This window comes from Bombus flavifrons, chromosome 3, assembly GCF_040668555.2.
Source record: "Bombus flavifrons isolate JBK064 chromosome 3, iyBomFlav1_principal, whole genome shotgun sequence".
Classification (NCBI taxonomy): Eukaryota; Metazoa; Arthropoda; class Insecta; order Hymenoptera; family Apidae; genus Bombus; species Bombus flavifrons.
In genome coordinates, this window is record NC_138444.1 from 268,729 (window position 1) to 284,519 (window position 15,791).

The 15,791-nt window shown below is 32.3% G+C and overlaps 2 protein-coding genes across 3 annotated transcripts in view; one reads left to right on the forward strand and one right to left on the reverse strand.

The window, feature by feature from the left end:
• LOC138178174 (protein stunted) lies at window positions 1-6,402 on the forward strand. 2 transcript variants are annotated; one of them, XM_069109735.1, is made up of 4 exons: window positions 1-224; window positions 311-441; window positions 4,320-4,371; window positions 6,221-6,402. In XM_069109735.1, exons 1-3 carry the CDS (start codon window positions 196-198, stop codon window positions 4,331-4,333), a joined length of 174 nt encoding a protein of 57 aa, XP_068965836.1. In that variant the 5' UTR covers window positions 1-195; the 3' UTR covers window positions 4,334-4,371; window positions 6,221-6,402. The 2 variants fall into 2 exon arrangements, with proteins under 2 accessions (XP_068965836.1, XP_068965837.1); XM_069109736.1 differs by lacking the exon at window positions 4,320-4,371 and having other exon boundaries at window positions 10-224.
• The window catches only part of TH1 (negative elongation factor complex member TH1), a 23,469-nt gene continuing 14,017 nt past the window's right edge, over window positions 6,340-15,791 (reverse strand). The window contains exons 6-12 of the mRNA XM_069109696.1: window positions 15,631-15,761; window positions 12,996-13,183; window positions 12,656-12,908; window positions 12,367-12,577; window positions 6,741-6,881; window positions 6,535-6,664; window positions 6,340-6,476 (exon numbers count right to left, since the gene is read on the reverse strand). Coding sequence (XP_068965797.1) covers window positions 6,442-6,476; window positions 6,535-6,664; window positions 6,741-6,881; window positions 12,367-12,577; window positions 12,656-12,908; window positions 12,996-13,183; window positions 15,631-15,761 — 1,089 coding nt within the window. The 3' untranslated portion in view covers window positions 6,340-6,441. The remainder of the gene's footprint in view (window positions 6,477-6,534; window positions 6,665-6,740; window positions 6,882-12,366; window positions 12,578-12,655; window positions 12,909-12,995; window positions 13,184-15,630; window positions 15,762-15,791) is intronic.

Consider the following 15,791-nt stretch of genomic DNA (forward strand, 5'->3'; position numbering starts at 1 on the left):
TCTGAGTGTGTATACAAGAACAGTTATTGCAAGGAGTTATACAACCGTGGTTCAGTACGACTTACGCTTACCACTTAAGATCGTGAAATTAGATGCAGATATAAGAGATTCGGTTAAAAAACGATTTGATCAATTTCAATTTATCACATTGGAGTTAAATTAAAAGCACTATTTTAAATAAAGCTATCAGCAAAAATGTCTGCGTGGAGGCAAGCGGGATTAAAGTAAAATATTTATTTCAAAGATACTTGCTTTTAATGTTAAATATCCACTATTGAAAAATATTATATAATCTGTGTTCACATTTCAGTTATATTAATTATTCGCAAATAGCTGCCAGACTTGTTAGACAAGCTTTGAAAGCAGAGCTCCGATCAGATGCCCTAAAACGTGATGAAATAAACGTAAAATTTACCCAATGGAAAGATGGTAAACCTATTAGTAAGTATATAACTGTAATTTTTACCTTATTTTGTATTATTTATACAGAAAGATACAGTAATATTTTTAAATAACGTGAGTTTATATATATATATTATATAAGATGTGTACATATATATCTGTGGCTGTACGGAAAAATGCTGCATGTCACAATTTCAAAATGTTTGAATTTATGCATTAATTAAACTGTAGAATATAGGATTCATGTATTTCTCAGAAAAAATGCATAAAAATAAGTTTTATAGGTTCAAGAAAATAACGTAATTCAATCAAAGTTCAATATTCAATTCATATGCATTAGGCAAAACAATGCGAGTCCACCCAAATTTGGAGAATACGAATACTTTGGTCTCTCATGTGTAATTTCTTTTATTTCCTATTTTCATTAATCTGCTTATACCATAACTTATTTTATATAAAATAAAATGACCAAAATTATATCTACATATATTTTTATTTTATCAAGAATAGTACAGTATTTTGAAGAAGACAATATGTACATTACTTTGTGTTACTATTTTATACAATTATACTATAATCCTACATATAAACATTCTATTCTTTATTTGCAGGTAAAATAATTATAGTTACCAGGTTTTGTATTCTGTTCGATATAAAGCTATTATTTCAGTATACTATTTAGTTACGCATAGTTAGAAATCATGTACCTTCAAAAATTGATCCATATCCATAAATCAGTATCTGAAAAATACTGGGCAATTAGATCCATTTTAGCACATATGTATTATATTTCACTATATGAAGTATCCTTCACCAGATGTTACCACTTCAATTCATGTGACTGTTATTATTTGCAGCGAGAAATGCTTCACATTGATTCAAATGGTTTCATAGAGAGGTGCATTCTTATGTTAATAGTTTTTTTTTCTGTACGAACTTTGATGTATCAGGAACTTATGAAAGTCAACTTTGTTTTTTTAAATGGAATCATATACTTTTTAATGCATTGATTGATGCAGCTTGCCACTCCCTATACAGAAATATTAACTGGTTTATACCTAAAAAAAATTTGTCAAATTTAATGTGTAAAGGACAAGGACAGACGCTAAGCGATATTCTTGTGTTCACGTTGTCTTCGTCTTTCATACATTAAATTTCACAAATCAAAGTTAAAATATTTGCTAAACTAATTGTTTTTCGGTATAAATAGGTTAATATTTTTGTGTAGGGACAAATTGCATCGATTGATGTATTAAAAAAAATATGATTCCATTTAAAAAAATCAAAGTTAACCTTCCTGTTAAGTCAAATGCAAAATTAAACTTCACGAGTCCCTGATGCGTCCACTCATAAAATAACTGATAAGATCCTCCCAGAACCATTCAATTTCCATCCAAACATTTCTTGCTGCAAATAGTAACAGTCACATGAATTGAAGTAGTAATATCTGGCGAACCACCTTGTATAGTATTGTTGAATTTGATGCATGTGTTTAAATTTTGCTAAAACAATTCTAAGACATTCGTCATATAAGATGAAAGATTGCACTGAACAGAAACGCGTTAACAGAAGAATGCCCACGTATTGTGTTTATATTTTGATTTGGAAAAATAACTTAACTGCGATATGATCTGGCAGAATAACGCAAGTCCACTAAACGTTTGAACTGCTTGTTCTATTTAAAGTATTCGTAAATTATTTCTATTCTGCTTATTGCTATTTACGTTAATTATACAAATATATAGTATTATACAAAGTGAAGGAAATATGCATTTATACCATAGAAAGGACCACGAAACATTAGTAACTGAATACGTGTGATTTGCAACGTTTTTCCTTACAGTGTGATATATATACAAAATTGTTGTACACAATACAAAATACATGCATAATGTTAAATTTTTATATATACATATTACATGTATAGCAGAATAAGGAGATCAAAACTGCCCTTGAATAGATTTTAATGTGTGATGAATCATTCAATAGTTTACCAATAGGAAACATAAGCCAATTCTCAGCCCTTTATCTTGACTGAAAAGATAGTTACAGGGTAAACTCAGGTTATCTTTTGTTTGCCTATTTAATGGCATGTTAAAAATCTGAAAAAATTCTAGGACATTATAGACGCAGTGTGTATGTTAGAGAATATTTGTAAAAAAATTAAAAAAACGTTAAGAAATGTTGAAAAATGTGGATTACATATTGAAATTTTAAAGCAACTACTTTCTCATTTTTATGTATTGGCATAGATATTAATTTTAATTTTGTGGTAAGATGTATCATAGTTAAAAAGATGGAAAACTATTTTTGTCATGATATTTTGGATAAAATCATGAGATATTATTTGAGTCTCATCGTTTTAGGTTTTGCCACAGTCGGCAATAGTTCTGTTTAATCTACTAAATACATAGTCCTTCATAGCCCTCATTGTCATATTCGGCCTGTGCTTTTCTTCCATCAATTCGCTATAAATAAACTGAATACCAAATAGCTTAGAGAACATTCCTATCTTTTTCTGTTCAGAGACATGCATTCTTTCCCCATACTTTTACATTGCATAAGGTTTTTTTTATATATGTACGTTTAAAATTTTTTCTATCAACCACTTATTGTTACTCCACTAACTGTTATTGTCCATGCCAGTTTTCCTCTTGTCTTCTGTATCAGAGGCAGCTCTTAAGCCTACAAAAACTGTAATCATTCTCTCCTTCTTTTCTCACTTCCCATCTTATGATATAATTTAGGAAATATATTTAATTCATTACCTCTGTCTCTCAAACCTATCTCAGTATTACAGGCATTCACCTTTTCACTTGGTACCATATAGAAGTGAACCAAACCAACCAACATTGGTACCAAAGAAGTACTTCCGTCACGCGCTGATATATGACTTCACTCGTTGATTTACATCATGTGAACTTTCGGTCAATATGTATATATATTTTTATAATTATGGGTTCACCAGAAATAACCAAACAGACTCTCGTTTTCTTGTAGGGGATTTCTTTCTAGCTTCATACAGTATCTTATATAGCAAAGAATTATGAAATGTTAATACATCTTGCTATTAAGGTTGTCTGTCTCTATCACTCACACCTCATATGAATCCAATATTAAATCTTTCGTTTATTCTTTCGTCCAAATTTTGAAGATTCCAAATATTATAATCATTTTGATTCAATTAAATTATATTTTTCCAAATTTTTACTTGTAATATAAGTAGGGAAAAAAGTATATCTTAAAAGAAAATTTAGAAAATTGAGGACTAAGAAATGGTATCACCTTGGTTCTGTCTCTCCTACAAGAGTAAGAACTTTTGCGACGATTTTCCTAATACTTTTGTTTTTTTATAAATCTAATACCTTCTAAATAGTTTTTTTTTTTTATAAATATTGAATTGCTTTTAATATATATAAAACTGTTTTCAACATTCCATTCAATATAACATTTTACATTATTAGAAGATTCCTTAAAACGCACAGACACAATCTTCAATAAAATTAGTATCCTTTTGGTGTAATAATTTTATTCCGCTGAATTGCGGAAATGTCACGTTATGTGATGAGGATAATTTCTCACGTAGGAAAAGAATCTTCTCTCATGAATTTTCTAAACACATAGATATATATTAGCAGAGTACTAACCGAACACAAATATACTCATGATTTACGCAATTATTTAATTATAAACTTGCGTTAATTATCATTATAACATTTACTATTTAATGAAAACACTAAAATTTCTATTCAATTTTTGTTCAATTATAAAAATACCCGGTAGTATGCGTTATTTTTGTCATAATATAGTTGGTCAACGGTATGTTAACAGGACACGTAGTGCGTACGTTATAGCATATTAAATTATATATATATATATATATATATATGACTTACAATAATACTTTTTCATTACAGCTGAAAAACAATAATAATAAACAAATAAACATGCGTAAATGTACAATCATGTGTAAGTCTTAAATTCGGATTTCATATAGCGTGAAATGTTTATATAGGAATGCATGAGCATTATTTATCATGAATATTTTAGTGCATAACATATAACAGCAAGGAGATTTAGATATGGAGATTCCCTGTTCAATATTAAATAATTTACTACTAACATACCTATGCTATATAAATGTGTGAAATGTGTGAAATTTATATGTATAAGGTATAATCGAACGGTATAATCATAGATAGTACAATCCAAGAAGGTTTGATATGATAAAATAGAAACAAAATATATAATAATCATTTTTCAGACAAGATTTGAATTCTGAGTAAATCGATGTCGAAAATTCGTCGAGTATACGTGCACTTAGCTATAACTTGCAGTGTATCGCGTTCAGTAATATATATATATACCTATAATGTATACAATGTATACATAAAGTATTGGCATATCAGTGTATTTATTATAGCAACATATTAATTAATTAGGATGATTTCGATGATTTTTGAATATGTGGTAAAACTCAATATTTTGATTAATTCTTTTTTGTACACTAAGAGCCGAGCTCGCTTAGTTTCCGAGATATTCGCGAAAAATTGCCGGTTCTTTTTAGAGCACATTGAATTATTCTGTATATAGTACATTCTATAACGTATGTGTGAATATCGCTGGTCACCAACTGCTTACCTTTTATTTATAGGTCCCGTGCACAATTGCATATACAAGGCTGTAAGAAATGTTTGTTACAACTCAATTAAAAATGAATATCATTAATGTACATTAATTAGGTTTGGGTTTTCATACAACTGTACACATTTATAAATACTCGTTTATGAACAGAAGATAAATATCTGGCAACCAATACTGACGCATATGTTGGCACAGATTTACAACTATAGACTGAAACACACTGTAGTGGTATCAGCAGTTTTTTTGAGAATATCTCAAATGCTAAGGTCGACCGCTGGTTATGTGTATAAGAAATAGTAGTTCAAAATATTGATATCTATAACATATTTCAAAATTATCAGAATCAAAGATGAGGTACCTTTCTGTTTAAAATACCACAAAGAATCAGTTAATGCAAATAAAATCGTAAGATCCCATTTTTTAAAAAATGTACATTTGGAACTGTGCCGATGCATTTTTGTGAAAAATCGAACTATATGATAATAAACAGTGCAATGTAATGCAAACAAAGCAGTCTTTCTATCTACGATAAGAACAGAGTTATAGTACGGTTCGGTCACTAAGTCTAGGTTCGGACCAGAATTCCCCTTGTGGGTTGGTTTCTGATCACCATTGATGTTTTCATCACCATTTGACCGACCTCGGTTTCGTCGACGCTCATTTCACCGAACTGAGCGAGTGTCTCTGAGTGTCGAGGAAGAAATTGTTGGTATATAAATGATGTCGACAAAACTGGCATCGATAAAGATATTGTCACAAGCTAATCCCACCCTGTACATATACAATTAGAAATCGTTAAAATCTAATTTAGATTTTTCCCTTTTAAGTGAAAATGAGGATTTATTCGGAAACAGTTTCAAGCAAAAATAATATTGAACATTTTCATCTCATTTTCATATAGAAGCATTAGTTTTAGGATTGTATAATACCATGAATATATGCTCTGTATGTTAAGAGATACCTTGTACATCATAATTGATTAAATACTAATAGTGATATACACTAACATATAGTTAAAAAGCATATGTTATATATAGAATATGTTATAATTTTGTTATGGACCGTTTGACATTTTAACGTTTTATTGAGCAGAAATTAAACTTATTTAATTCTATTCATTTATTTAAAAAATTTGGTAAGTTACAAAAATTACATTTCGTTATTTTTGTTGCAGAAAATCCATAAATTATGATATCACAGATTGAGGAAAAAATCATCCAACTCTTCAAATATATATATGCATATCCTTGGATATTGTATATGAAATAAGAAAAGGATCTAATAAAATAGTACAGAAAGAATTTATATATAGCAATTCAACATTCTTATATGAAGTAAAAATATCTAATAATATTATGGAGCTTCTTTCATTTAATCCACCTTCCTTTTGATAGATCATCTTATAGTCTGGCAATGTGCTTTACAGTGTACTGAAAAAGTCAGATCAGAAATTAAATATAATCTACATGTAAGATTTTATAAACTCACCTATAAATTCTGAAACAAGATCATTGTCGCTATCACCACGCATTGTACCTGTAATTTCTTCATCTTCAACCATAGGAAGAAATAAATGAATAAATTCAGCTGTATATGGTGGAGCTATTGCTTCTAAAACCTAATACAATACCATCTTAGTATCATTAAGCATGCTGTGTATGTACACATTTATTTAAAAAATAATTGTACAATACCTCTGTAACAAAATACCTAATTAACGATACATCTGTGTCTCCACGTTGCCAACACTGTTTGATGTAACACACTACTGGTACCACGCAACCTCTACTTAATAAATTCACCATTCTATCAATTAACATTTTTTTCATTTCCAACTGAAAATTAAAGAAGAAAGGTTATTAATTCACAAAAATAATAAGTATAAAATTGCTACTAATGTGTTTTACATTCGTTTCCTTAACAACATGCTAAATAAGTAAAAAAATAATAAATAAATTATAAACTTACTCATAATGAATGCCCAAAATGGCACAACTAAGAATGAAATGATTACAGATGAAAAAAGCGAAACTGAAGAATGAATTACTTTTTTAATCTTTTGAGTAACAAATAATTCTCGGAAGCCTTAAGAGTGACATTCTTTTCGATATATATGTTAAAAGAAATTCATTCTATATCAAGTAATTGATTATATTATATCAAATTTGATTGAACTTTACTCAAGGACAAAAAATTATTGATTTTTTATATTTTTAATCTTGTACTTTTCGATACGTAGAATTTGAAAATACAAGTTTTAAGTTGCGTAATCTAGTGGTTCAAAAGTTATGACTATATAAAATTGAACATTTCCAGAATATATTGCACATTATTTTAACGCTATATTGGCTTCTATCCATGTTCTGTGCAATGATTGGATTCCATGGAACCACTGACTGCACGTGAATTGCAGTTATTTTGGCGGGTTAAGTCAAATGTATTTGGCTACATGTTTTTGCGTATGTTTGATCTTTCACCCTGATATAACTTTTATATTTACCTCATAATACTTTTTCCAATGTTTCCGGGGTATTCACTTGTGTATTTTTACGTCGTTACGTTTATTTTCGTCTTATTTCTTTTTTATCGCATTTTTTATAGTCTTTCGTTTTATTTTTTATTCCTTTTCATTCATTTCAAAAGTTATGCCAGGTTAACTGTAGAAGGATACGTACATAAAACTGTCAATCACAGCGTGGAATTTGTAGATAAAACGACATTGGTTTTGGTCCGGATTAGGATTTATTTCCCAGGCGTCGTGAGACGGTCGGTTACGTTAGTGTAAGCTAATTTTTTCGCGAATTTAATTACAGCCTCTCATGGTATGCATACTCAAAAAATAAAATCCAATTGGCAACCATCTAAATACTGAAAAAGGGTCGCTTCCATGATGACATATTTGTCGATCGACTATGCGAATTTTTATATCGATATTTTTTCCGTCATTAGAATATCGATTTGATGGTATCGTTGATGGCCGAAATCCGAAGATATTACATTTTTTAATAAGATAAGCGTAAGTCGAGAGCACGTAAATGTTCATCTGTGCGGTTCACTCATTGGATGAGGTATGGGTAGAAGCCAATATGGCGTTAAAGTAACAATATCCTACAAATGGTTAGTTTTACATAATTGCAATTTCTAAACCACTGAATTTCGCAACTTCAAACCTGCATTTTCGGATTCATTAACCTACCGAAAACATAAAAAATTGGGTATAATTGTACGTAAAAGAAGTCAATAATTTTTGATCCTTTAAAATAATATTCAATGAAAGACTTCATTAGTTGTTATTTAAAAATACGGAATAATATATGTCAAATTTATTACGAAGATATTTTAAAACATCCGCAAAATAATTTTAATTATATAGAATATTTGATTTTAATTGTATTATTGCAAATATTTTAAGAAGTATCCTTAGAAGAAGAAAATGCTTTGTGAGAAGTTGTCGAAGATCGGGGGCGACATTGTAGATAATAGAATATAAGTAGGATGTTGCTAGGTAGAGATAAAATCATATCAGAGAGCTGTGATGTCGCCCGAAGGAAGTAGATAGTCGCAATGTCAATAATCTCTATCGCCGCGATAGTGTGTGTTACCTAAATGTTCGAAAAGCGTGTGGATCGCTTTCAGCTTTTGACTTAGCGGTAATAAAGATACTCTCGGCGAAATAATCGGCTACATTAACCGTTTGAGCCCCAGGGGTCCGTGAAAAATCAGAGTCGAAAAGTCCCAAACAGCGCGATAGCGCTTGTCTTAATCGATTGCAAAGAGAAACAAGCGGCGCAATAGCGCTCGTTATATTTGTTATTTTTATAAAATACATCTATATTATTATATATGCGTACTATTAGTTTATAAATATTTTAAGTTTTGTTCAATAAAAATTATTGAGAAGATAACAATGAAATACAAAATACCGTCAGTTGTCCGTAGCGTTCAAATGTTCTGGGTCTTTTCGACACAAAATTTAAATAGCACGATCGCGCTGCTTGGGACTCAAACGCTTAAGAGATCACTCGGGTGAAAGATCCATAAACAAGAATGCAGCTATAATTTATTCAACGAGACGAGAGCCAATAGTTGTGGCCGCTGCAATCACATTTTGTTTGTGTCTGCTCTCTTATCCTGCTGGACAGATTATAGGGACAATGAAAGGGAACAACTGCGACATTTCAAATGGGTCCACGAAACTTATTTCTCCTAAGCTAGGAAACTGTGAAGAGAAAAAGACCTCTAGACAAGGCCTTTCTTGACAGCGGCGCAACGTACAACGGGACCGTTGATCCAAAACGAGGAAAAAACACATTTTCCATTGTCTCTTGCTTTCTGTCCCAATGGAAGTAATATTAAGCTGTCCGGAAAGTTCTTTTCATTTTTTAAATAGGAGGTAAGTATAAAATATATTTCCTTCTGTGTACCTTTCTTAAATGATGTATGATCCTTTCTCTTCTATCACCTTTTGCCATCTCTCCGGGAGCCTCATAATGCCATTTTTCCAAAATTCTCTTGGCTTACTTTTAAAATATTCTTCGAGGCCGTTTTTCACTTCGTTTACTGATTTGAATTTTCTATTGCGAAGAAAATTCTTTAGGGAGAGGAACAAATAATAGTTCAATGGTGCAAGGTCTGGAGAATATGGAGGATGTGGGATAAAACATCCCATTCAAACTCTAGAAGTTTCGTTCGCACCGCTAAAGAAACGTGTGGCCCCGCGTTATCGTGGTAGAACACGACGTCACGTCTGTTCACCACTTCAGGACGTTTTGTGATAATAGCTTCTTTAAGTTTTTCGAGTTTTGTGCAATATTTTTCACTGTTGATCGTTTGTCCTTCCGGAAGTAATTCGTAGTAGGGATACCCTTCCAGTCCCACCAAACTGAAAGCAGCACCTTCTTCGGGTGAAGTCGAGGTCTTGCTACCGTTGGAGGACACTTATCTCGACTCGACCAAGATCGCTTGCGCGCAGTGTTGTCGTAGAGAATCCAACTTTCATCCCCAGTAATTAACTTTTTTAAAAATGGCTCTCTTTTGTTGCGTTGAATTAGCAAATCGCATGTCGAGATTCGATTCAGGAGATTGCTCTCCGTCAGCTGATGAGGGACCCACACTTCGTAGCGATTAACGTACCCAAGCTTTGTTAAATGGTCATGAATTGTTGTTCGCGGAATGTTTAAAGCAACTGCTATCTCACGAACACTAGACCTTGGGTTTTCATCGAGGTAGGCCTTGATAAGGTCAGTATCAGTGGTGGATGGATGTTCGCTGCGATCTTCATGTTTCAGATAAAAATTTCCGGCTCTAAACCTCCTAAATCAATCCCGGACTGTTTGAACAGTTATAGTCCGATCACCATAAACGTCACAAATCTCCTTTGCAGTGTTTTTAGGCGTACTGTCTTTTTTAAAGCAGTGAAACATAACATGACCAAAATGCATCTTTTGGTCTTCCATATTTCACCACGCAAAAAAACACTCGATACACTTTCTATTAACGCCGAGAACTGTTTTCTTGCCTTACTAAAGGATAACTAGTGACCACACGATTGACGGTAGAGTGATCTGGTTGTTTGTTTACTTAAGTAAAACAAGATAAGGTCCCGAGCGGCGAACGCGAAAAGAACTTTCCGGACGACCTAATACTTGTCCGCAGACTTGTTTTTTACGGCGTTTTTTTCTCCCCAGATGACGCATGTCTACCAATAGTTGTCTGTCAGTGTGGACACGGTTTTTATCTACGAATTAGTTCTGGACTTGAATTTTGTCTCCCGTTTTTTGCGGATTTTCCATGAAAGACATATGCTGATTGGTTGTGATACGGCTCTGTAAACAATTGTCTGCTAGTATGAACTAAGCTTAAGATTTTGTCTCAACAGTTAGGACCTAGTTTTTGATATTACACAGAGGCAAGTCCGGCCAATCGATTAACGGTTGAAAAAGGAAGATTGATATACCCAATTAAAGTATAACCGAATTTTATAATAATATTGTGTGTTGGATTCGTTTTAATCAAGAAAATCTCACTAACATGTTAATGAAATCTTTTGTTAATAAAAGTTAAGGAAATAAAAAGTTTCGTCATTGTAGTAGTGTGGTCTGGCCGATACAAAAGCGAAAGCACATCTCACTATGCAGCTCTTTTGAGTGTGCAGAGTCTGTTCGATGTTTAGAGTCTGTGATAAAACGGTCGCCAATCATAGGTCGAATTTCTTCAGCTACGTGGAAATAATGTTATTTGTCGATAGCTATTGTGAGCGGTTGGTGTAGTTTTTTGATTAGCTATCATTTTTCGGGGTTTATAAAGCGAGACTATCTGATCGAGTATACGGGCGTGAAAACGTCCAAGTGACTAGAAAATCTGTACGTTGTTTTATTACGACGTGTGATGTATGTTCTGTCTTGAAGGTAACGTATAGGGATACGTACGCACAGGGGTGCGCGATTTTTCCGAAATCTCATAGGAACAACCGAACTAAGTAACGAGTCACGATGTAGCGGCATATGAGTCATAGGATGATTCGAATCGAGAGTGACTCATGTTGTTGCTTCGAAATATCAATGCCGTTTCGATTTACGAGATTTAAAAATAAAAGAACTTCGGACAAAACAATATCGCCGTTATGTGTTATCGTCAACCGAAATCAAATTTGAACTCCACCGATTAATATAAATAGACGAACATCCTCTCTAAGACCAGTCTAGAAAGCGAGCCAATATAGTTGAATAGTTGAACAGTTAAAGAATTGAATAGCATTGAGCGAGCGACGATTACGACGGAATACACTATCTCTATAAAGACAAGGAAGAAGACAAGCATGCATTAGCAATTAAGTCAATATCTTTGAATATTTAAAAATTTAAATAAATTCATTACTTTCATTGTGCTATGTCATAAACTTTCTAATAAAATCATACAGGAAATACCTAAATTTTTCTCATTACTATTCATCATTTTGCAGAAAGAAATACGCCATGCCATTTTAGGAAATATAAGGATAAATTGATTATTTCTTAATACAAATATGTTAATACCTTTTTATAGGGAATTAGTTGTATCGATCAGTGCATTCAAAATTATATGATTCCACTAAAAAAATGTCATCTATCTTAAATACCTTCACCTGCAACATCCTGCTATATTTTACGACGTTCTGATGATCTCTTGTAATGTCCTAAAAGTATACTCTTCTACCTAGCGTACTTTTCGAAATATTTGCAATAGTAAATTAAAGTTGATACACTCTGTATATATACACTCTGTAGTATACACTTTGCATATTGATATTAATTATTAAACGTATGGTTAAAATATTCTTACCTGCACAAGTATTTCCAGTTCGTCTTGTTTACTTTCAAATAACTGTACAAGAAGTTGTAACACTTTTGGATGCAGTAAAGAATGGCAAACTACAACTTCATCAAGTAATGCAAGATGTACAGGACAATGTTCCGTGCACAATTTAAAATATGATGGTTCAGTTACAGTACACTCCACCCATCTAATTATACCTACACTTACAACAGGAAATCTAAAAGAATGTTGATTATACTATATATAGAAATAAGAAATATCATATGACCACTAATATAATTTGTATACATTATACCTTATGCACTGATATAAAGTTTGTAATTCTGCTATCAATTCAGTAGATCCTTTATTAATGTTACAAATGTTATGGACTTTTTCTATAGCTTGAATAGTTGTTTTTAATTCATCCTTATTTAATTTCCGTGAATGCCCCTTCTTGGCTGGAATATCACATACACTAGCTGCATAAGCTAATAAATATATGTATTTAGACTTATGCTCAGGATTAATTTTTACACCCGGTTTAAAAAGTGCATCAACTAATAGTTCTGGAATTAATGAATTATTATTTTGTATATATTATAGCAGCTGTAAAAACAACAAATTGCAATTTTATAAATTATGTATATTAATACCTAAGAATTGTGGATTACGAAGTAATTCTATAGGAGGTGGTTCCGCAGTAGAATAATTTCGAAATAATACAGTAATATCAGCAGGATTTAAGGTATTCCGTGATAACATGGATGCAAGTGCTTGACATGCACTAGGGCTACTTGAAGCTCCATTAAGTGCCATTGTTATTGGAGTAACATCATGATGGCTATAAATATATACATATATAATACATATATGAATTATAAAATCAGTGTGCAATAATGTTGTATTTATTAAATTTTTAATTAATTAAAACTCGGTGTTAATTAAATGATGGTTATCCCCATGAATTCAACATGAATTATATTTTTAACAAATGGAATAAACAGACAACAAATTACCTACACTTCAATAAACAGCTTTTACTAATAATTTTGTGAGTTGTTTTTGATAAAAATGATTTCAAACAAAGACTAGAAAACTTCTCGCTAATTTTCACTTCTCTTTGTTTCTAAAGGAATTCGTAAGAATGAGCCCAACAATACAAATAGACAATCCATACAATTTACGCAATGCTCTTCTTCGAACGATATTTTCCTCTCCTTTTCCTTCTTCTTTTTTACTTTTTTACAGAAAGATTTTCTTATTAGCTTGTTTTACTTTCATATGGAAGAATTTTCGTCTATTCTAACGTCTATTCTTCGTCTAAAATTATCGAAGGGCGTCACGAAACGAACAGAAATTTGGTCGAACGCGTACATCAACATATGATAGTCAAGCACGTGTTGCTATGAAAGCTAAAACAAAATACTCCGTATATGTAAACGCGACGCTGTACTCCTGTCCTTGTCTCTCGCGTTATTAGCCATAGAAGCATTGACCGGAGGTGCACTCGGGGTGGTAAAGGCCGGAAATGTTGCGAAGGCAGCGCGAAAAGAACTGGAGCAAGTACATATCATAATCAAAAGTACAATGTCATAATCGCGCGATAGGAATCACTCATCGCGGACTCTATCTATCGCCCTACAAACGCGGAAATGATTTGAAAAGGAAGAAGAAAAAGAAGGAATCAAATTCTTAAAAAATATGTCGAAGAAACGAAGTAATAAATTATGGCTATACAATGGACAATTCAATTGCAAAATCTCATCGATTGCCTGAAAATCTTTCAACTCAAAACTCTCCACCCCCGATCAGAGAAACGAAACAGAGGAGGACGATCAAGTTGAACGTACGAAACGTGAAATACGTCAATTTTCTGGGGTACACACGTATAATCCGTATGCTAATACCACGTTGAACAACAACGTATGAAATAAGAATACTGATACAACAGCAGAATCTCTATGTACTACCATATACTGAGCTTATCAGAAGAGAGCCAAGGGATGCCGTTGGAAATACAATTCTGGATGTCAATAACATCGCATTTATGTTCAACGAAATTCGTTACGAATTGCATGACATTAAGATCAATCACTCCACAAATATACGACTACGTTGGAGAACTACTTGAGCCTATCCAGAAAGAAAAGTAAGGCGTTGAAAAACGCAGATTGGAAATATGAAAATTAGTATTAATACAGGAACTGTTCACAAAGCAACGACGATCACATTGTTGTTCTGCGAAGATTACAAACGCGTCGTAATACACGAAAATTATGAAATAAAAATTATTAAAATATCGAACAATATTACATCTATATTTGTTACTGAAGATACAATGAATAAGATATTTGAATTATAATATTGTATAAACCACGCGTTCTCGTGACTATCCGAGAACGTTTTCATACTTAACAATAAATATGCGAGATTCGTTGAAATTGTGCAAAATCTGAACGACAACTTTTTCGAAGAATACTCCCTAATAGATCGTGACTTTATGTCTAAGTCCTATTTTATATGATGAGTTAGTAGAACTTAAACAATGAAACAATTAAAAAATTAAAAGAGATAAATTTTTTTCTTCTATTCCTCTACCATTTCTTAAAAAACGTATAAATCAAATATGTAAAGGAATAAGATAGGTTATGTTACATTAAATGAATTAAAAATTATTTGTGAAGTATATAACGCGCAAACGACGTTTATCTGGAACGCTAGCATCCTTAGATAAAAATACCGTATTATATTTCCCGGACTGAGGAGGGAAGAAGACGTAAAAAGTTCCATAATGCTTATTTCAAACGGTCCAATGCGATAAGGCAGACAACAATGTTGTAAGAAGAACGCTACATATGAAAAATGTAGGTTTGACAAAAAAAAGCAAACGCAATATGAAATCATTCACCGTAAATGATCTATGTTTAGTAAAAGTCAACGGTACGTATTCGGCGAAGTGAGGACAGGGATTTAAGGATCCATATAAGGTAACAGAAGATTTGGCTGCAAAGTTTAACAAGTGAACGCGAAATACGACAAACAGTTAAAAATAAAAAGAAATGTATCGCAGAATGATACTGATAATGATACCGATAACGACATCCCTTCGAACATCGGCGACGTCACAAAATTCTAAGATGGATGCTTGAAGCTACAGGGTGTCAAACTTAAAATCCGAAAGAGCCAAGCCCAAAAGGCCATCTTACGATCAACGGACATATAAGTTGAGAACAATTGAACGCTCTCTGACTGTATATACTCGATAAAATAATAAAAACTTTTTCTTACTTCTGTTGAGCGCATTTAGTGATTTCCTGAGAAAGCCTTTTCATCATAAATCCACCACGTGATTCTTGTGCAAGAATTTGCAACAATACTTGACTGTAGACGTAAGTGTGTTGTCCATGGCATACCATTTTCTGGCAGAAAAAGATTATATAAAGACATTA